General features: G+C 44.3%; 1 protein-coding gene across 5 annotated transcripts; it reads left to right on the plus strand.

The window, feature by feature from the left end:
- Positions 1 to 162: 162 nt before the first annotated feature.
- Positions 163 to 20,297, plus strand: osa (trithorax group protein osa). 5 transcript variants are annotated; one of them, XM_018521493.1, is made up of 20 exons: positions 163 to 1,687; positions 1,913 to 2,035; positions 2,155 to 2,361; positions 2,921 to 2,980; positions 10,712 to 10,859; positions 11,230 to 11,328; positions 11,576 to 11,901; positions 11,984 to 12,380; positions 12,472 to 12,597; positions 12,713 to 12,894; positions 13,015 to 13,056; positions 14,061 to 14,258; positions 15,037 to 15,256; positions 15,512 to 15,688; positions 15,845 to 16,004; positions 16,098 to 16,359; positions 16,434 to 16,599; positions 16,723 to 17,033; positions 17,297 to 17,536; positions 17,819 to 20,297. In XM_018521493.1, the coding sequence occupies exons 1-20, from the start codon at positions 830 to 832 to the stop codon at positions 19,820 to 19,822; spliced, it is 6,306 nt and encodes a 2,101-aa protein (XP_018376995.1). In that variant the 5' UTR covers positions 163 to 829; the 3' UTR covers positions 19,823 to 20,297. The 5 variants fall into 5 exon arrangements, with proteins under 5 accessions (XP_018376995.1, XP_018376997.1, XP_018376998.1 ...); XM_018521495.1 differs by having other exon boundaries at positions 14,061 to 14,249; XM_018521496.1 differs by having other exon boundaries at positions 164 to 1,687; positions 10,712 to 10,844.
- The last annotated feature ends 488 nt before the right edge of the window (positions 20,298 to 20,785 follow it).

Below are 20,785 nucleotides of genomic sequence, written 5' to 3' on the forward strand. Positions count from 1 at the left end.
TATATCTACATCGATTTAAAGAGAGATAGGTTTAAAGCCCGTCGCGTAGCGATGGACTTTAAAGAGGAAGAAAAAAAAAGAAACGGAGGCGAGGAGAGGGAGAGAGAGACAGAGCGTGCGATTAAAACAGCTAGGTGAATAAATAAATCGACGAGGCTAGACGATTATAGTGAGCGTTAATGCATCGTAATTTAACGGATTCTATCAACGCTCGGGTCAATCAGCCTACGATTGGCTAATGGAGTTACGAGGCGAGAGAATCGTAGTTGTTAATTTTGGAGTAGAAAATATGCCTCTCGCGATCTCGAGATCGATTCGAATTCCCCCCCGAGAAGGATCGTCGGAGCGCGAGTATAAAATGGAATGGTGGTGTCGATAAAAACAGATAGAAACGAGGCTTTCGGGGCGAACGGCAACGGCGATGGCGAACGGCGAAGAGCGAACGGCGAAGAGCGACTCGGCGACTCAGCGAGCGGAAATGAGGGGATGCGTTGTAAACGGCGGCCAAAGGAAGGCAGGCGACCTCGGTGCGTGGGTACGCCGCAAGATGGCGTTTAACATGCGACGCTGCTTTTGACGTTCGCATATGAGTTTTTTTTCGTTCCCTCCACTTAGAAAAGGCCAGGAAGTGATTTTTCCTGGCGCGCCGTTTAGTCCACGGACGGCCGATCGAGGATGTGCCGTAAGGTGTTAGCCGCGACGCGAGCCGTTCGACTAATCGGTATTTCGATTTCGAGTACGTAGTACTTGGCCCCATAGCGAGGCGCGCACGAGGTCCCGCGATTGGCCAGTTTACGAAACGACGATGGCTCCGTGAGGAGAGGAGAACATGGCTGCGACGCAAGCCGAGAGCCAACAAAACGATGTGAAGCTGAACGAGTCCGTGAAATGCGCACAGAAGCGTACGCAAGTCGGTGGGAATAGTGCGAGTGCTAGTGCGAAGCAGCAGCTGGATTCCGAGCCGGACGATAAAGTGTCCCGGGGCGCGGCCCAGCTGCTTAAATATGTGAGTCGCGGCGGGGACACGACGGGCTACGAGATGAGTCAATACCGCGAGGACATTGGCGGACACACTGCCGCCGGTGAGGTAAAATCGCCGCGTGAGGCCGGCCAGACGTCCCAGGAGCCCGTCGGCAAGCAAGAGGCGCACGACGCGCCCGGCCATCCCGGCCACCCGGGCCATCCGTTCGCGCCAAACGTGATACGCGACTACTCGGACGAGTACAGCAACAACAAATCCGGCGACCAATTCGCCCCGACCAAGTCCTCCCTCGTTGTCGACTATCCCCCCGGTAAGCAGCTCCCAGAGTACGTTGCCAAGCACGCGGACTTTCCCGGCAAGCAGCTCGACTATCATGGTAAACACTTGATGCACGAGTCCGACCGGACCCATCGGACCGAGATGGAGGAGCACTACTCTCCCTCCAAGATCGAGACGCGATTGTACGTCGGTGCCACCTCTGGCAACTTCTCCGGTCAGCCGAGGTTTCTCTCTGGACAGGGTATGTCCCAGACCGCTGGTCCTACCCCTACCTTGAACCAATTACTGCAGGCATCTACTCCGGTCCATCGGTTTCATGGAAATTATCCTGGTATGGGACCTGAGTATCAGCAGCCATGGCCTATGCAAAGGCCACCGGTTGTGCCTCCAGTTTATCCTCAACCCAGTCAGCGTCCTCCGCAGACGGTAAACAAACACATCTATACTTTTATATTTCACCTCCCCCCTCTCTCCCTCTAGTATATTACACTTAGGTTAAGCCCAGCGACTAAGCCTAGCGTTAAGATACATGTACTTTTTCTTGTTACGAGTTCTATAGTTTTTGTATCATCTGCACATTTTAGATCTAGCCAAAAGATTATATTTGTGTATATATACGATCTAATTGTTATACGTTTCCCAATCTATCAGGGTTCACCGAGATTACATACAGGGCCAGGAGCACAGAGTTCTCCAACGCCCATGCAATATCAACAATATACCCAACGATATTCCTCACCTACGAGACCTCACGCACCTTACAGTCATCATCAGGTAAACAAATGCCTTGCCTTCAATTCCGTGACTTTAATTTAATTCTTGTATATTAATATCGAAAAGATGTAGCCAATCAAACCAATGTTTTTACATGATATTTTCTTTCATCTTTTTAGCTAAACTCTTATACGACACAAACCAGTCATCCCTCAAGCTTATATACGGAACAAAGGGGGTGGAATCAAGGTGGTCCACCAAATCCGCCTCCACCGCCAAGTAATCAGGTTACTCCATCGGGTCAGTCACCACAGCGTGCTTTGTCTCAGTCTCCAGCTCCACCACCTGCTGCGTCACCGCAACCACAAGCTACCAGTCAGACCCAGGTGAACATTATTACAAAAATTACTAATAGTTGATAGTCTCTAGCGTATCACTGGAATGTATCAAAATTTCAGTTATCTTTACCTCTCTATACAATTATTTTCTAATGGAAGTACATTGATAGTTTATTTATACATAGAATGTATAATTTACGCGTAAGAAAGGAAGTTTATGAAAATGGAGTATTTTTTTTATAGAAGTAAAAAGCATAACATAGGTTTCGACCTTGACTCATTTTTGTAAATAAACTTGATAATCTCATGTTATTGACGCAAAACAATAGTTTTTTAAAGATTGACAACATTAATCAGGAATATTGTAATGCGATGTGTAAAATATATACAAATTCTTTGCGAAAGGAAATGAATTGTTAAGACAGTATATAATGGAGATATTTAAATGTTTTAGGAAGATATGTATACATAATAGAATCTATCAATATTTCCATGAATATGTTAAAAGTTAAGACATGTCAGAATATATAGTTTAGAGATGTATGCGTTTACAGTCTATTTCTATAATGTAAAAATAGTTTATTCACGGTGTTGTGTCTCTTTTCAGGCTTTCCACAATATACAACAGCGAGCTACAACACCAAATACTCAAGGAATTGACTCTGGGGTGAGTTTTCATACATATACATAATTAAGATTAATTTTATTTTATCCAAAGAAAGAAATTAAGTACATCAACGTCGCGTTCGCTGCGCCTTCTCAGGATTCAGACAGATGTGTGTGTGTGTGTGTATGTGTGGAAAGAAAAGCTTAAAGTATCCGCAACGTAGCAAACAAGTTTTTGCCGGTTGCATAATCCCCGCCGTGACAGGAATGATTGTCGTAGAGATTTCATGTGCGATTTGAATTAATTCTATTCTCCTATCGCAGAAGCTACGCGACTCAGTGTATCGATACCGGTGAAATTCTTATCGAAATTTAGTACTGCGTGTGTGTATGTGTGCGTGAAAGTATATAGGATATCCCACGGGGACGCCAATCATCTCTGGCGAAATCGCGACGATCGTGATGCTCGGCGACGCGCAAGTTTGGGAATAGATCGAAAGGCGAATTTTCCGTCTAGCAAAGTACTGCTTGCAAGGTCTCTATCTACGACTTCGGTCTTGGTACTCGTTCAAGTACTTTCCCGACGAAAAGAGCGAGCGAGAGTGAGCGAAAGGGTGGCCCCTCGCGTGGTGTGCGAGGGGATCAGGAGGCCAAGGAAGTGGTAGCGGAGAAGGAGAAGAAGCAGGAGGAGGAGGAGGAGGAGGAGGATGAGCAAGGAGCGGAAGAGCATGAGGGGAGGTGGAGCGGACGACGACGGTGGGGATGGAGAGTACCCGACTCTCGTAGAGTTCGATTAGGGCGCGAGTTGCGCGGCCGCCGGAGCCCCAGATATTAGCGACTTCCCCGCCGTGTTTCCCCTCCGCTCGCGCACTCCTGTCCCTCGCCCCGGGGTTACCCGTCCCCACTGCCGGCGCGTTTGCATGGGCGGGTAAGCGAAAGAACCGACACGGATAACGCGGCGACGGTAGCGGGGTGCGATGCGAGCGCGAGCGCGATTGGTCGAAAACCGACGACAACGGCGACGGCGGCGGCGATCCTCCCCACTGCCAACGCGCGCGACGACGTGACGTTTTGTGTCGCGCTCGGCTATATTCGGTACGCCGGATCATGCGACTGTCACTCTGCGACACGCCATCGAACTTCTTGCGCTACCACGGCGCGGCCTCTCGAATCGCAATCGCAATGTACCGTTCCGCGAAACGCAACAACTCCCCGTGAACTCTCTCGCTCTGCGTATAGCGACGCGGGATTATTATTGTAGGATCCGCGCGACGCTCCAAGTTTCCGGACGCCGTCGTTTGCGACATCGAGCCGTTCCAGGGCGTTTGAGAGAGATATATATATATATATAGAGAGAGAGAGAGAGAGAGAGGGGGGGGAGAGCAAGAGAGAGAGAAAGAGAGAACGCGCCCCGGGATACTCACCACCGCGAGATAATATCCCGCGAGATGCGCGACGAGGGGAACAGGACAACATCGTCGGCCCCGTTGGCTCGGCCACCAGGGCGGGAGTGCTCGCGGATCTTTAACCGCACGAATCGTTCGCGGAGTACATGCGCTCTCGGCGCCGTCGCGGCGATACCCGCCATGTTACTCCAGCGCGACTTGCTCTACGACGTTATGAAACGGCGAGGAAGGAACGATTTGTTGTTTCGCGAGCGAGCTCGAATCTACCAAATATCCGCGAAATGACGGAAAATTTTCACGCGAGAATCGATTAATTTCAACTGCAACTTTAGAACCCGGCTGTAAATAAGTTATTATACGTATCCTATGTTTATCTCCATACTTTTTGTCGAATATAAAAAGCTAAAAGTCGAAAGTTAATACCAATGGATTGGGTAAATTTTTCCACCGTCTCGTTGACCCTTTAAAATTCGAATAAATCGTTTCTCCAGAATTGGAGGAAATCAAGAGATACTGGGACGAGTGGGAACTATGAGAAATAATCCGGGAAAAACCTGCGATGTCGTAAACGGCCGTAAACGGCAGAAACTTTATGCACGGTCACGGTACGCGGTGTACGGTCAATAAAACGTCGATGTATCGGCAGCGGTGACCGGAGCGGGCGCGACTCGTATGCAGCCGAACAACGACGAGCGGTAGCAAACGATCTAAATGTACAAGCACGTCTGATGGGAACACATGGTATTTAAGTCTGCTACAGGTGATCTCCGACGTTCCGGAGTATCGGGATCCGCTAATGATTCCCAGCTAATTATGAGCGATCGCGGAAAAAAAAAATATCCCTCCCTCGCCGATCCTCGCGAATCAAGATAGGGATCTCTCATATCGAAATTCTCACCGAAATTATCGCACTGTTTTGACGACCGGCCTGATATCCAGCCTCGTTACCCGCTTCTTCTCTTCTCTTCTCCCCCGATAAATGGATGGAGTTGAATGAACCTCGGATTCAGTTATTGTCACAACCGACGGGATAATAACATTACGCCGACCGGCAGATAAAAATAATGTTGCGTAACCCGAGCGATTTCGCGCTCGCCCGAGAACGCGGGCGAATATATGCACATGCCCCCCCGCGAGCGTTATTTACGTTTTCATTCACGCACATCTTCTTGCTGTACGTGTGTTTGTGACCGGCCTGTGAAAGAAAGAGAGAGAGAGGGAGAGAGAAAGAGAAATGCCGATCGGACCTTTCTATACATACATTCACGTAGCATATCGCTGAAGCTCAGCGCGTTTCTATCGAACGGATTAACTCCGTCGTGTGCGATAACGTAAACACTCTGACTTCGGTGACAATGGATTGTACGAATCAAACCGGCGTTCCCAATTCGCGCCAACTTGAATCGACTCGGACGTATCTTCCGAAACGGAATTTCTCCGCAAAACGCGTATTTCGAACCGAAATTCAATAACCAGCGAGTTAGCGAGCCGAGAACACTAAAGAGAATCCTAAAGTCATCTTTTTTACTGATTATTTTTTAAATAAATATTTTTCATAAATAAATTATGAACGATAATGTGGCACAAACCGGTCGACTTTATACAAAAAATGAAAAAAGTTAGCAAATTACATTACCGAGGTAATATTTTTCGCATTAAATTATTCGCTGTTTTCAGATTGCCATTAACATATAACGATTAATATTCTTGTAAAAGATGCTTGTTAGCATAAAAAAATTATTAATTTGCTTGTATAATTTAATAAGTGATATTACTATTCTGATTCTGCTCATGAATGCATTTTAAGACTGAAAAAAGATTTTGGCGCGCGATATGCAGAGTCAGAATGTAAATAAATTCACACATGGCAAGAAATATATATTTAAGTGCTAAGATCTTATTAAGATTTAACAAGATTAATTAGATACATTCTCATCGGTCTAAATTCGTATATTGTTCAAAAAATCCTTCTAGCATTTTTAATATTGGCTTTATATAAAATTTTTGTGCTTTGTACGTATAAAACAATTTTGGATTGGACTAGAGATTACATGAACTGAGTTAACTTCTTATAACTAGATTTAGATACTTAATACGGGATTGAAAAATTGGAAATCAGGCAATTATCAGGGAAATTGAAACAGTAAGAAAAATCGGGGAATTTAGCAAAATTTTCTGAAAAATAAAAATTCTTAACTTTAAAGAAGTTTGATATACGTACACATCAGATTACGCAGTTTTGGAATACTACCAACTTAATTATTAAAAATGCAAGCTATGTTAGCAACATTTAATAGTAATTTACATACATTGCTATGTTAAATTAATCTCTCAATAAAATATTTCATGGTTATCAAATTATAGCAAAAATGCAGAAAATTTCAAAATTTTATTGAAAGTCAGGGAAAATCATAAAACTGTGTTTGGAAATCAGGGAAAAGTTATGGAATTTGAGGAATTTGCCGTGTAATATGAAAGATTAGTTAGAAAATTTATACATATGCGTGCGATATTGATGCGCTCTCTTGAAAAAGAGTGGCAGATTTTTACTCTTTTTTTTTTGGAGTGAGGTTTAACACGTTTGGAGTGAGATTTACTCCAAAAAAATAATGAAAATCTGCCACTCTCATTCAAGAATGCAAATTTTTCACTTTTTTAAATAGTGGCAGTATTTTAACTCTTTTGCATTGAGATTTCGCTCCAAGAAATTTAGAGAGTAGTAGTGTATACTGATGTATCAATGACATAAATTGCGTGCGTGTAGGTTCTGCTGAATCGGTAAAACAGACGACTTTAGGATCTTTCCCCTTTGCTGTCTTCTTAACGATCGCTTTTAATTTTATTCGACCGATAAGAAGGAGCCATTCGATTCGAACGCGCCAAAACGGAGCAAGAGCTTTTGCTTTTCGTTATCAAAAAATAAAGATAACGAATCTTATATACACGTAGATTTAAACTACATTTCTGTGATTTCAATCTACGTTTGGCGTTGAATGTTCGAATATTCGTCTGTCATGTACATTTTTATTTCGGAGCGCGAATCGGATAGCCGTATTTAACGTTAAATAACTGCTCTCTCTCTCTCTCTTTCTCTCTCTGCATCGAGGATATTTTAAACGGTTTTACTTTTATCATCCGTTTTTATCGCACTGCATTTTATTCGCGCGGATCTTTGTCGATGTTGCGATTTAGGTGGCATCATACATATATTTTCTTCCCTTCCTCCTCACTCCACGTGAAATTAATGGAACATGGGATGGGTTTATTTTATTTTTGCATAAAGGGAACACACAACGAGATCGTATAGACACACGGAATCTCGGTGCCCAGGCTTTACTGGGGCACACAAATTCGCCGATCGAAAAGTGCCGAAGTCGTACGACGTTCGCCGAACGCTAGTCGCGCCACGATTTTTGCGTTTTTGTATGCGTGAGCATGTCTATGTGTGAGTCTGAAATCGTACGATATCATATATCCAACATACGAGACGATCTGTGTGCTATACATTCGATGGATTCGGGACGGCGGTGAAGTTGACAACTTTATGATTGTGGACATTCGCGATCTATCGGCTACGTTCGAAGTAATTGAAAACAGAGGTGGAGGGGCGATAAAAGAGGAAATCTTTCTCGGGGAGAAAAGATACGTCGCGAAAACGTAGAATGTTAACGGGAATAATATTATTAGCGAGAATAGATAGTAGAGTAACTGACTATATATACGGGAATATATCGACTTCGGATAGAGTTCCCGAGACCGGAGCCAGGGCTTTTGGGAACGAAACGATTCGCTGGCGCACGGTAGCCGAGGCTCGGCGGAAACGGCCGAGGCGGCGGCGGCGGCGAACGCTTGCCGCGCCATCGAAAGAACGCCCTCCGCTCCGAAGTCCGACTCGGACGAGCCAGCGCCAGCGAGCTTAGCTAGACGCGGAAATCTGTAAACCGAGATCTCGGCGACGACGAGGAGCGAGCGACCTCGATAAAAAGGATCGCTTCTTGCTCAACGTTTCGTATTATCGCGCGACCTGCGCCTCTCTCTGTCGCGCACGTTACCGTACGTTACGTTCAAAGTCGCGGGCTCTCCAAGCGCGGATTATAACCTGCTTGACGCGTGTGCACGCGACACGCACGCACGCACATATTCACGCAGGCAGGCAGGCGGGCGCGAATAGAGGGACGATTACGAGAGACGCGACTATTACTGTACTACGTAACTCTACGTGCCTCTTCTAAAGTTCCATTAGCCTCGGTACCGTGACACGGAGCTCTTTGGCAGACTTATTGACACAACATGCGACGCTCGCGGAGAACGAGGTGGCACGCACACGACAGCAAAACGACGGCGTTGGCGGAATAAAAGCGCGAGAGAGAAAGAGAGAGAGAGAGAGAGATAAAAAGAGCGCGCGCGTCCACCGACGCGCGGAAAAGGGAGGGACGGGCACAACCAGGAACGAATACAACCGGGAATATAATGCCCGCGTTTAACCGGTATACGCCAACGATGCTCCGATAATTCTCTCGCTCGCGAAATCCTCTCCGAGAGGAGAACACTCTCCTCCGCTTCGCGCGTACGTTACTCCGCGCGGTTCGACAAACATGTGAAAGCGCGACTCGGCACGGTGCGAAATACGTTTCCGTTTCTCTTATTGTTTCTCTCTCTCTCTCTCTCTCTCTCTCTCTCTCTCTCTCTTCCTCTCTCTTCCTCCGCCTCCGGTTGCTACTCGTCGTGCTTTAAGTGGAGAGCCGGGTAACGCCTCTCCTTCGATCTCTCGCGTCATGCCGAGAGTCCTTGTGCCGGACGGCCTATGTACCGTACATTCGCTCGTACGCCCGAGGAAGTGTTTAATCGCCATCCGCACGGAGCAACTATACGCGGCCTGGTAGGTGTAATGATGTGCCTGAATTTTCTTTCGTTCCTCTCGGCCTCACTCCGTTCCCCGGTTCCCCTCGCCTCTCGCTCCATCTCCCTTCCGCCGACCACGTCTCTCTCTCTCTCTCTCTCTCGCTCGCTCCATCCATCCCTACCTATATCGTCTCTACTCTATCCATCCCTCTCACCGATTCTATAGCTCTCCTCGTCTCCGTTCCACTCTCTTTCTCCTTCCCTCCTCTCGCCCTGCCCGCCCCTTCTCTACCCTAAATGCACGCACACGCGCGCGTATTCACGCACACGCAGCGGGCCCGCCGCTCGTTGTGTGTCGATGCCTCGTTGTGACGGACGAGACCCCGTACCCGTACGCCGTACGTCCAAGTGCGTGTACACGCGGGCACATGCACACACCGATTTCGACCGTGGGGTATACACACGGTTGTTGTGCGCTTCGTGGACTGTGGCCGAGAACGACGCCGCGTGCCATCATCGCGTTGCGACGACAACGACGGCGAACGATCGTAGGCAGGATCTCGTTCCGCCTTGTACCGCTCGCTACGCGGGATACGTGTGTGACAAGAACGTACATTCGTGCGCGAGATGTATACTATAACTAACCGCCGCGCGCGCGGACTCGAATAACATGGGCGACATCGCCGTTGCTGGGTTCTCGCTTCGCTTCGCGCCGCTTCGGACGGCCGTCGTCGTCATCGCTGCCACCGCCACCACCGTCACCGCCACCACCGCCGCCGCCGCCGCCGTCATCGCCGTCACCGTCAGTATCGACGTCGATTGATTTTCCAGACGAGGAACACGCGATCCTCCGCCGCTCCACCATCGTCCCGAGAGCTGCACGAGAGCACGCCCGACGACGTCGGTTCGCCGCGTCGTCCGTAGCCACGAAGGCGACGCGAATCGCGCTAAAGAGGACCGCCGACGTAGCAGTGAGCACAACTCACGCGACTTCTCATATAACTGCAACTCACTTTGTTAAAGTGATCTTCCTCGTTCTCTCTGACTTTGGAGTCCATTCGCTGATCGAACTCGTGTGTCTCGTGTGAATCGCGATTGTCAACTGTTTACGTCTAAAACGTTTTCGTATCTTGTATTTTTAACTAGTGCCCCGCTATCGCAGTGACTGAATATTTGTGATGGTTCTACAGTGAGAACGTTCACTAGTGTGCTGACCTACTTCAAAAAAATTACAACCGATATTTGTCAACTAATCACATGATGTATGAATTTGGGATAGTCGTGTGAAAAGTATTACAAAATGTATCTTTTTATCAGCTGTTTAAAATCACGCCCATACAGTTTTGTTTATCATAAACTAACTCTAGTAAAACTCGAACTGTAGTGAAACTCGAATCAAATAAGATGAAGCTTGCACCAAAATTTATAACATTTCTTTTCAATCACACATTCGTATTTTATATTGTTTTTCTCTCATTTTTATAATTAATCTCTTTTTTTTTATTATTGCAAGTTGTTATCCTATGGTTTAATTCGGATTGCAGGAATTATCAGGACAGAATAGTAACGACAGTTCGAATGGACCAGCTTGCCCAGGGACACCGAATTCTCAGGGGATGAGACCTACCCCGTCACCAACAGGATCCACAGGTTCTCGCTCGATGTCCCCTGCTGTTGGTCGGTCTTTTTTACGTCTGTCTCTCTTTTCACTCGCATTTGTATTTAATAATAGAATTTCTAATTGCTCTGTGCAGGATATCCCAGAGTTACAGAAATGTTCATATTTAATATGTGACGATTTAAAGTTGATTCTTTTCTAAAAAGAAAATTTTGCTTTTCGTTAATTTTTTAATATATCTGGGATGCTCTGTATAGTACGCTCAATGTATCCAAATAATTTAATATATATGTGTTCTCTTTTTCTTAATAATGATATTAAAGAAGTGTAACTTGGATGTTATATAAGAGTTTATCTTACCATCGTCTTTTTCTTTCGTTTTTTCTTTTCTTGCATTGTATTATGTTGAAGTACCTTTCTGAAAATTTATTCTTGAATGTACAGGCCAACAAAACGTTCAGATGCCTCCACGTCCGTCGAGTAGCCAGTCGGATAGTAGTGGGCCAGCACCGCGAATGAGTCACTCTCCTATGACCACTCAAGGTATAAATTCTGCTTTTTCTGTTTTTGGGTACATTTGGGGAGATACTATTAGCGCTACTTGCGTCTCATTCTATCTTCATCGTTTATTAGACGTAAAACAAGGATAGAATGACACAAATTACGCTAATAGCGTCTCCCCGAACACACCTTTAATCATTCGTTTTTTGCGGGATATATTCATCTGTTTTCAGTGCAAATTGTCACATTAAAACTGATAATAATAAGGTGAAATGGTCATTGATTTTAGGAGCATACCAGCAACCATTGGGTCCTTCACCACATATGCATAGCTACAAAATGAACAGCACTGGTCCTGGTGTAGTGCAACCGGGACCTGGTTCGACGGCTCTCGGTGGGATTAGTCCAATGGGTGGTGGAATGGGCTATGCAGCTGGTGGAACAGCTGCAGGCCAGCCTGGAGGTTATCATGCACAATCTACGTATCCACCTCCTCGTCCTCACATGCAGTTTCCACAAGGATATCCAACGCCTGCGAACTCGCAACCACCACCCAACAATCAGTATCAGCCTCCCAACAGACCCAATAACTTAGTACAATATCCACCGTACACGGTAATAAACGTTTAATTTAATCGACAATGCATAGCAATGATTTATTTCGTCGTTGTCTAAGCTAACGTGTCTTGTCTTTCAGCATAAAATGGGCTTTAATAGTGTACCGCCGGGAATGCCACCGAGTCCGGGACCGCCGCAAGTTTATGGTGCTGGTGGTGCAACCGCAATGGTACCGCCAGGCGCTCCAGGAGTACCTGTCATTGGTAATATGGGACCGCCGGCGAGCTCGATGGGTCCACCACCACCGTCTCCTAATCACATAAGTAATCAACCACCACCGCCTACCAGCTCAGCGGTACCACATTTACATACGCCGGCAGCTACGCCGCCTCTCAACCACGAGGGTAGCCCGATGCCACCGCCGAGTACAACACCGAATTCACATCCCGCGTCAGCACCAACTCCTACCAGCCACAATTCCGCAGATCTCACGGCTGAGACTTCCAACGACAGTGGTATAACCACGACTGCTTCAGGTGAGTGAAAATATCTTAAATCATGTAGACTTTCTCCTTTTATTATTGTCCGCGCACAAATGAATAGCAAAATTGCATGTTTTATGCATAGGTACGTCAGCTATAAATGTCATATCTACTTCAAGTGGTACTGTGACATCTGTAATAACAACAGGTCCAGATGGCACGTCTTTGGATGAAGGTTCGCAGCAGTCAACGTTATCTAATGCATCAGCTGGTTAGTATTATTTATAATTATTATTTCTAAATATCTGTTCGTCTTTGTTCGTGGAATTTAATCTTGTAAAACTCAGGTCGTCGCAATTATTTTAACAAAATGTATTTACAAATAGCCTCTGGTGAAGATCCAGCATTTACACCAAAAGTGCGGAAGGAAATGATAGGAGGATACCACAGCCATCCTGCGACACCACAGAGCACCGTTCCGTCTCCTGGCGCTGCTAGCATTAATTCGATTCACGAGGAATATTCTGACATGAACAGCCCTGGTTGGCCACGTACTCCTGCTAGTCCTGTACGTTTTCCACATGCACTTTCACTTATACGCATTCTAAATTAACAATTAACTCATTATCACAGATGAAGTTTAAATACAATATATTATTTGCACTTTCAATATTTTAATATTTTACAGGTGTTTAACAGTCATGTGCCTCAAGACCCGTACAGATCTAAGGTTATTGTTTTTTCACTACAAATATTTTTATATCGTCAAGATGTTATTCCCCTTTTGCACTCCACGCTTTAGACATTTTTACTTTACACTAACTTTTCTTGCTTGGCACATGTGCATCGTATTAATCTCGCAGATCATAATGCCATATTCATAAAAGCTACATTAAGTATATCGTTATTTTAATACTTAATATAATTTTAATAATCTAATTTCTAACTTACATATTAATATTTTAAAGTATGTCGTTTATCCTAATTATACTAATATAACATTTCTATTGGACAATCAGTAATAGCACAATAATTAACTACTTCTTTTACAAGGTTGCAACAGAATTATAATATAACCCATGTTTTAAAAAGTAATATAGTAATACAAATATTACCACAGATTGTTTGTATTGCATAAATTTTGCAGCAATCTCAAATAACGTTACGTGGACGATTTATTCAGACATATTGATATGTTTATTTCTTGTACTCAATATTTTACAAATTTTGCTTTGTATTTTATTTCTCCATATCCACAAAATAACAGAAAATTTACTTAATAATAATTATCGCATGCATTACTGGGCTGCATATTATGTATTGCTGTTTTATTTAATTTCTAACTTTGAATATTAAAATATTTTTAAACATACATCGAGAAAAAGAAATAATTGTCTTTAAGAATACTAATATTTCCTATTTATTTACTGTGGACTTATTTGATAAAAATGTATGTTTTATTAATAATAAGAATGAGGAATATCTTAACAATTGGTGTTAATTAAAAATGTTTCCCAAATGGAGAGAAGAGATATATAAAAACTATATTTATGCATGTTAGATAATTGCTACGATTGGGATTACGTTCACAGCTTTGCAAGAATAATAATTATTCTATGTTTTAGTTAGATCGATAATACACGACAAGACATTTCTGATGAATTGTATTAATAAAATTTCACACAAGATTCTTATATAACTGTGCTAAAGAAGCGTAATAATTGCGACTTTCAGAAGACAGATAGTCTGGCAAAATTATATGAAATGGACGAATCGCTAGAACGAAGAAGCTGGCTGGATAAGCTAGTCAACTTCATGGAAGAACGAAGATCACCGATCACCAGCTGTCCTACCATCTCCAAGAACCCCCTCGATCTATTTCGGCTTTACCTCTACGTGAAGGAGAGGGGGGGCTTCATGGAGGTATGCAAGGTGCAGTGTAGTTCCATCTAGCCCTTGGTGTCTTACATAGTTTTTGTATCGTTTTTATGTATTTTTACATTTTTTATACTTGTTCTGCACACTGTACATTTTTGAGGTGTCTTTTGTTGATTACTCCTTGCTATTGGTGCTCGATGATTCAAAGTATTTCTAAAGTTTGCGTCGAGCAAAACTCTGATAAAATTTTGATCATTTATCGCAATTTAGATCTGAAATTGAAGTAATTTGTATTGGAACACCTCAGAATACGCTTTGTTTTTACGTCTAGTTGAATTGTGCATGATATACGTTGTATAGTTGTATTATTTTTGCTATTAGTATCCCTTTTTCATAATCTGTGTCTAAATATTAGGAAAAGAAAGAAAAAGAAATGCTTAACATATCTTTTCTTGAAGTAGTTGTTCAACAGTCGAATATGGAAACACCCTGATCTACAAACCTTGGTGCTATATGGAATTATTCTAATAATCACACAACGAAGATAAACTTTTAATGTCAAAATATTACAATAACGGTAACCGTTCCGATTGTACTCTGTGTATTTCTCTCATCCTTTTTTTAATTTTTTTTTATACTTGCATGCGTTTAGAGATTTCGCCGATCCATATCATTTTTTTGAGACCTCAAGGCTATAAAACATCGGCGATGCCTTTTATATTATTGCGTTTCTTTTGGACATGCAGATTTTTTGTCTGTGTTTGAAATTCGACGTGAAACTGCTATTTCGCGAGCATAGTAAAGAATATCTATGTGTAATGTCTTTCTGTAGGTGACGAAAAACAAGACATGGAAAGATATAGCTGGTCTATTAGGCATTGGTGCTAGCAGTAGCGCTGCTTATACTTTGCGCAAGCATTATACGAAGCATCTGCTGGCATATGAGTGCCACTTTGATCGTGGCGGTGTGGATCCGCAACCTATTATCAATCAGGTCGAAGCGGGTTCAAAGAAGAAGGGATCCAAGGGAACTGCTTCCGTACCATCGCCGGGTATGAATTATATTTCACATCATACATATATAGTGTGTCCAGCAATTTTTGAATATTCTAGAATCCTGAAATCATTCTAAAATTTAATGTATCTTGAAAAATTTCTGAAAAACCTTTGCAATTTCAGGATTGACTTGGAATTTTTATCATTCTTTCATTCGGAAAAAATCTCTTACTTCCTAAAATGTTATTTGCTTGTACAAAGCTTTCTTGTATCAAGAAACTTCTCAACTAAGAAACGATTTGTTCTCGCAGGTTCTTCCAATTCTCAAGACTCCTTTCCCGCTGCTGGATCAAGTAACGCTTCTATGGACGGTTATGGAAGCTATCAGGGTAGTTATGCAGGCGGCACACCCGGTGGCCCATCGTCAGAGTATACGCCACCACCACCTAGGCCACCCAGCCAAAGCAGCGCACCCTCCGCCCATCAAGGTACATTTCTCACATTTCTTCTTGGTTATGCATGCCATTAGAGTCATTTTTATGTCTGTTGTAATGTTATACATACTATAGAATTTGTCGAATACATTTATTGTGATTTTATCAACAAACGTTATCAAGAACTTTATAACAATTTTATTTTTGAAGGGATACAACAAGGCACTTACCAAAACACAGGCTCTTATCAGAACTATCCTCAAGAACAGTATATACGGCCGCAGGGAAACGCGATGTCTCAACAAGGAGAATTCAATCAACCGTACTCTCCTAGATCGCATTATCCTCCATACGTACCGGATGTCGACAGGTAAGAGATAGGCGATCACCATCGATCACGTATTTCTTGTTTCAATAATATTCCTCGGAGAAAAACATTCACATTCATTTTCGTCGTGTATAGGGGATATCCGGGTGGTAACATGCCGCCGAACAACGCTACTGGACAGGATATGTACAACAGATACACCAGCGGTCAACAAGGTCCCGCTAGTTATCCCACAGGAACGCCTCCTAACGCGCGGAGCAACAGCTATCCTTCGGGACCGCAGACTCATCCGGTCACTGTGCAACAGCAAACGGCGACTAGCCAGCCTTCCTCGCCTTCGCAACCACCAACTGTGTCGTCATACACGTGTCCGCAAGACTACTATCGACAGGAACAAGTGATACTCGATGTCTTTACATTAATTATATTTGATAAAATTAACAATCTGTCATATCTGTTATTGCGTTGCAGAGTGGATATGGAGCGCCCGCTGGAACTCAAATATATACCGCAAGCGGATCGGCTAACAAGAACATGCCACCACCCCCTCCAGGTCCAACTCAACCTAGACGTCACCCAGACTTTGCCAAAGACCAACAGTATCCCCAATATAATCAACAACGACCAGCGTATCCAGGTGAGATATTTTAATATCGATAATCATGTATTTTATATATATATACTATTTCAGAAGAAGTTTTGCTAAGTGAATATTTTGAATTTTGATCTTGATTAACCCAAATGCTATTTCTTGCTGCAGGATGGCCAAATACAACTAATCAGTACAATAGTAATAGTGGAAATAATAGGGTTCAATACCCAAGCCAGCCGGCACAATCGCCATCACAACAACCACAACCGCAGCCGCCGCAACAAGTAACCCAAGTCGTTACCGCTGCCCCAACTGCTCCGGCAATCAACATGGCTAGTAGTCAACAGTGGGCCAGTCAGCCATCGAATAGGTCCTCATCCCAGCCATCTCTAAACGCTATAGCGCACCCGCCTCCACCATGGGATCATCGCTACACGAATCAACCGTCCCCTTTGTATCCAACACCCGGGAATCATCAGGTACGTACTTAATTCTGCAAACAATATTCTCGTAAGTTAATTCTAAAATAATTTAATGTAATAACGAGAAACTTAACAAGATTTATAGTATCTGCTATAAATCGGCACATTCTATATACTTGGTATAATCTTTAATTCTTTCGTTATCATAGTTATCATAGTTATCGTTATCATAGTTGCCTAGAACTTTTTGTTTCATGATATGTGATCATTTCAATCAAGCTGTTTCATAGACAAACGAAATATCATCGTATTTTGCACAGGCTCAACTCGGAGTAAATCCCATGATCAGCCAACAACCGACGTCAAAGAGAGAAATGACATTCCCTCCTGACAGTGTAGAAGCGATCACGCCTCTTTTGTACAAGCGACGAAAACTGACGCGCGCTGACGTGGCGCCAGTAGAAGCTTGGCGCATCATGATGGCTTTGAGATCGGGTCTGCTCGCTGAAAGTTGCTGGGCCCTTGACGTATTAAACATTTTGTTATTCGATGACTCTTCTGTGAGTATATTTTTTGCTATCATAATTATTTTAAAGAAAAAAAAACAATAGTTATACAGAAATTCACATGAAATTAAAAAGATAAAAAATGCAACAAATATGAAAGATGTACAATAATTTATATTAACGAATCTTTTTGCGTGCCGCAATTACTTATATATATTTTGAAAACTTAATTAACGTAACAAACGCTCATATAAAAAGATATTAAATATTTTTATATGTAGTAATAGAATAAACTCATACGCATATACAAAATGTTTATGAATTTTCCGTTTACAGGTAAGTTATTTTGGATTGACACACCTCCCCGGACTACTGGACGTTCTGCTGGAACACTTCTCGCGTTCTCTCTCCGACATGTTCGAATCATGTGTAAACGACGACGATCGCTATTGCCAGGCCGCAGATGGTCCGGAGGTAGACCTCGGTGCGGTAACGCGCCCGATCGATTCGGAAGATCGGACGAAATTGCTGTCGACATCGAATTATACGTATCTCTCGAGGAGAGGTCGCCCCGTTAAGATCGTCTCTCGAGATGACGATCTGTTTGTTTTGGATACCCGGAGGCCTTGGGATCATCAGGAGTGCGAGTCGGAAACCGAGCCGTGGCAAGTCGACACGAACGCAACCAAATACATCGTCACGTGTTTTCAGTCTGAGGTGGGCTCGGTGCCTTTCGCTCGTTTACTAAGGGACGAGAAACCGCCGTTGTTGCAGAAGGAAGTTGACAGCACAGATTTGAAAGACGAAGCCAAAGCGGATAGCGTCGGTGGCGTCCACGAGACGTTAGATTTCACTCATAAATCCGGTGAGCTTGGCGACAAGCAATCTAACAAAGATAGTGGCGAACGCAAGCAGCAGCAACAGCTAGACAAGAAAAAGAAGACGAAAACTTTGAGTGACGTGCTGTCAAGGATCAAGAAGGAACCCGTAGAGATGAACGATCTTACAAGGGAGCTGTTCGAGAAGAAGAACGACGGCTTTAAAAAGGATTGTGACAGCGAAGTGACGAAAGCAAACAACAATATGGGTGAGCACTTTGGCAGTGATATGTCGAAGAATGACGAGGACTCGTTGCCGACGCAAAATGGACTGAATGAATCGGTAGCGACGGTTTCAGGTAACATTGATAACACCATAGATAAAGCTGAGATCAAGACAGAAACGACGGACGAACATGAATTGCTAACGACGAGAGACGACAGGGAGGGACCAAGATTACAAATAAGAGATCCGGCAGGAACGTTAAAACGACGGAGGATAAGTGATTACGAGGATGAGAGTTACTCCAGGGACGAAGCGAGTCTTTACCTGGTAACGGAAACGCAAGACAGCCTGGCCCGTCGTTGTGTGTGCCTGTCGACAATCTTGAGGAATCTCACTTTTATCCCCGGTAATGAAGCGGAATTCGCGAAGAACGTTACGTTCCTCAGTCTACTAGGCAAATTATTACTGTTGCATCACGAACACCCGATACGGGCGCAAAAGACGCGCAATTACGATCGTGAAGAGGACGCAGATTTTGCGGACTCGTGTAGCAGTCTGCAAGGCGAGGGCGAATGGTGGTGGGACTTTCTCCATCATGTGAGGGAGAACGTCCTCGTGATGGCCGCCAACATATCCGGTCACATGGATCTGAGCCAGCATCCGGAGGAGATCTCGCGGCCAGTGCTCGATGGTCTTCTCCATTGGGCCGTATGCCCGGCTGCGCATGGTCAAGATCCTTTCCCAACGGTCGGTCCAAATTCCTCGTTGTCGCCGCAGAGACTCGCGCTTGAGGCGTTGTGCAAATTATGCGTTACCGAGTGCAACGTTGATTTGGTGGTGGCGACTCCGCCGTACTCACGATTACAGAGACTGTGCTCGGTGCTGACTAGGCTCCTTTGCCGCAGCGAAGAACAGGTGCTCCGTGAGTTCGGCGTGAATCTATTGCACTTCCTGTCAGCCGCGGACAGTGGCGTCGCGCGCACCATCGCCCTACAGACGCCGTGCGTTGCGCTGCTCGTTGCGTTCATCGAGCAGGCCGAATCAAGTGCAATCGGTGTCGCTAATCAGCACGGTCTCGCGGCTCTGCGCGACAATCCCGAATCGATGGGTACAAGCCTGGATATGTTGCGACGTGCGGCCGGCACGCTGCTCAATCTCGCCAGGCATCCGGATAACCGAACTCTCCTTTTGCAACACGAGTCCCGCCTGCTCGCCTTGGTGATGAGCCAGATCCTGGATCAACAGGTCGCTGCGATAGTCGCGCGTGTGTTGTTCCAGTGTTCGAGGGGCACGTAACTCTCTGTCGTAGGTCGGGACACTAGTACGCGATTCGCGCGGATTATTACTAACGGTGCCGACGGTGACGACGAATAAGACGCACGTGACGGCGACGATGTTGTGATGGACGACGTTATGTACGGACGGCTATAGTGCGTTAAAAGACGGACATTTTGGGGAAAGCGGGAGATAGACGGATATATATGATGGAAAGAGACGAGGGAGAGTGACGAGGCGAGAAAGACTCGCGCGCGACGTGATAGAGTACACGAGTGAAGGAACAAAAGTGCTGATTAAAAGCCATGGCAGCGCAGTTGTAGTTTTATATCGATTAAACAGGAAGTAAGAAAGTTTAATTATTGGTGTTAGCGTGTAGGTATACTCGATGCGATATCCGCCTGCCGGTATACCTTCCCCTTCGATGAATTGGAATAATATCGATAGTGTAAGATATTTCATAGTTAATGAAAGAAAAAAAGATACACACACACACGCATACATACATAGAAAAACACGGATCGACATGCACACATCCCATATCCATTGAGCATATGCACACAACACAAATTAAACAAACACAACACATGCACACAGACATTACATGCGCGCGTGTGCAACCGCAAGCGTAGACACACACACACATAAAAACACACATATATACACACAAACACACACACACACATATATACATATATATACACACTCACATATGCATACGCAGTAAAAAAAAAAGAAAATGGACTTTCAAGAGACAACGGTCAGCTGCATAATAATATATATACCAAGAATCATGTCGGCGAACCTTAATGGTGCGATGTGGAATGATATATCGGATGATGATATATATAAATATTAAACGATAATATAATGCAAATTTTTATATTTGCATGTTTTGTGCTGTAATTAGCGAGTAATTAAGATATTTTGTAGATAACACACTTCCATTTGAATCTTATTCGATTTTCGTGCTGCGGCTACGGT

The sequence above is a fragment of the Trachymyrmex cornetzi genome, unplaced genomic scaffold (assembly GCF_001594075.2).
Source record: "Trachymyrmex cornetzi isolate Tcor2-1 unplaced genomic scaffold, Tcor1.1 scaffold99, whole genome shotgun sequence".
Taxonomy (NCBI): domain Eukaryota; kingdom Metazoa; phylum Arthropoda; class Insecta; order Hymenoptera; family Formicidae; genus Trachymyrmex; species Trachymyrmex cornetzi.

Excerpts from the sequence above, each read along its gene's own strand:
- osa (XM_018521493.1), top strand. The coding sequence starts at position 830 with ATGGCTGCGACGCAAGCCGAGAGCCAACAAAACGATGTGAAGCTGAAC. Across the intron at positions 1,688-1,912 it reads GTCAGCGTCCTCCGCAGACG|GGTTCACCGAGATTACATAC; the intron begins GTAAACAAACAC and ends CCAATCTATCAG. Across the intron at positions 16,005-16,097 it reads TACGTACCGGATGTCGACAG|GGGATATCCGGGTGGTAACA; the intron begins GTAAGAGATAGG and ends CGTCGTGTATAG.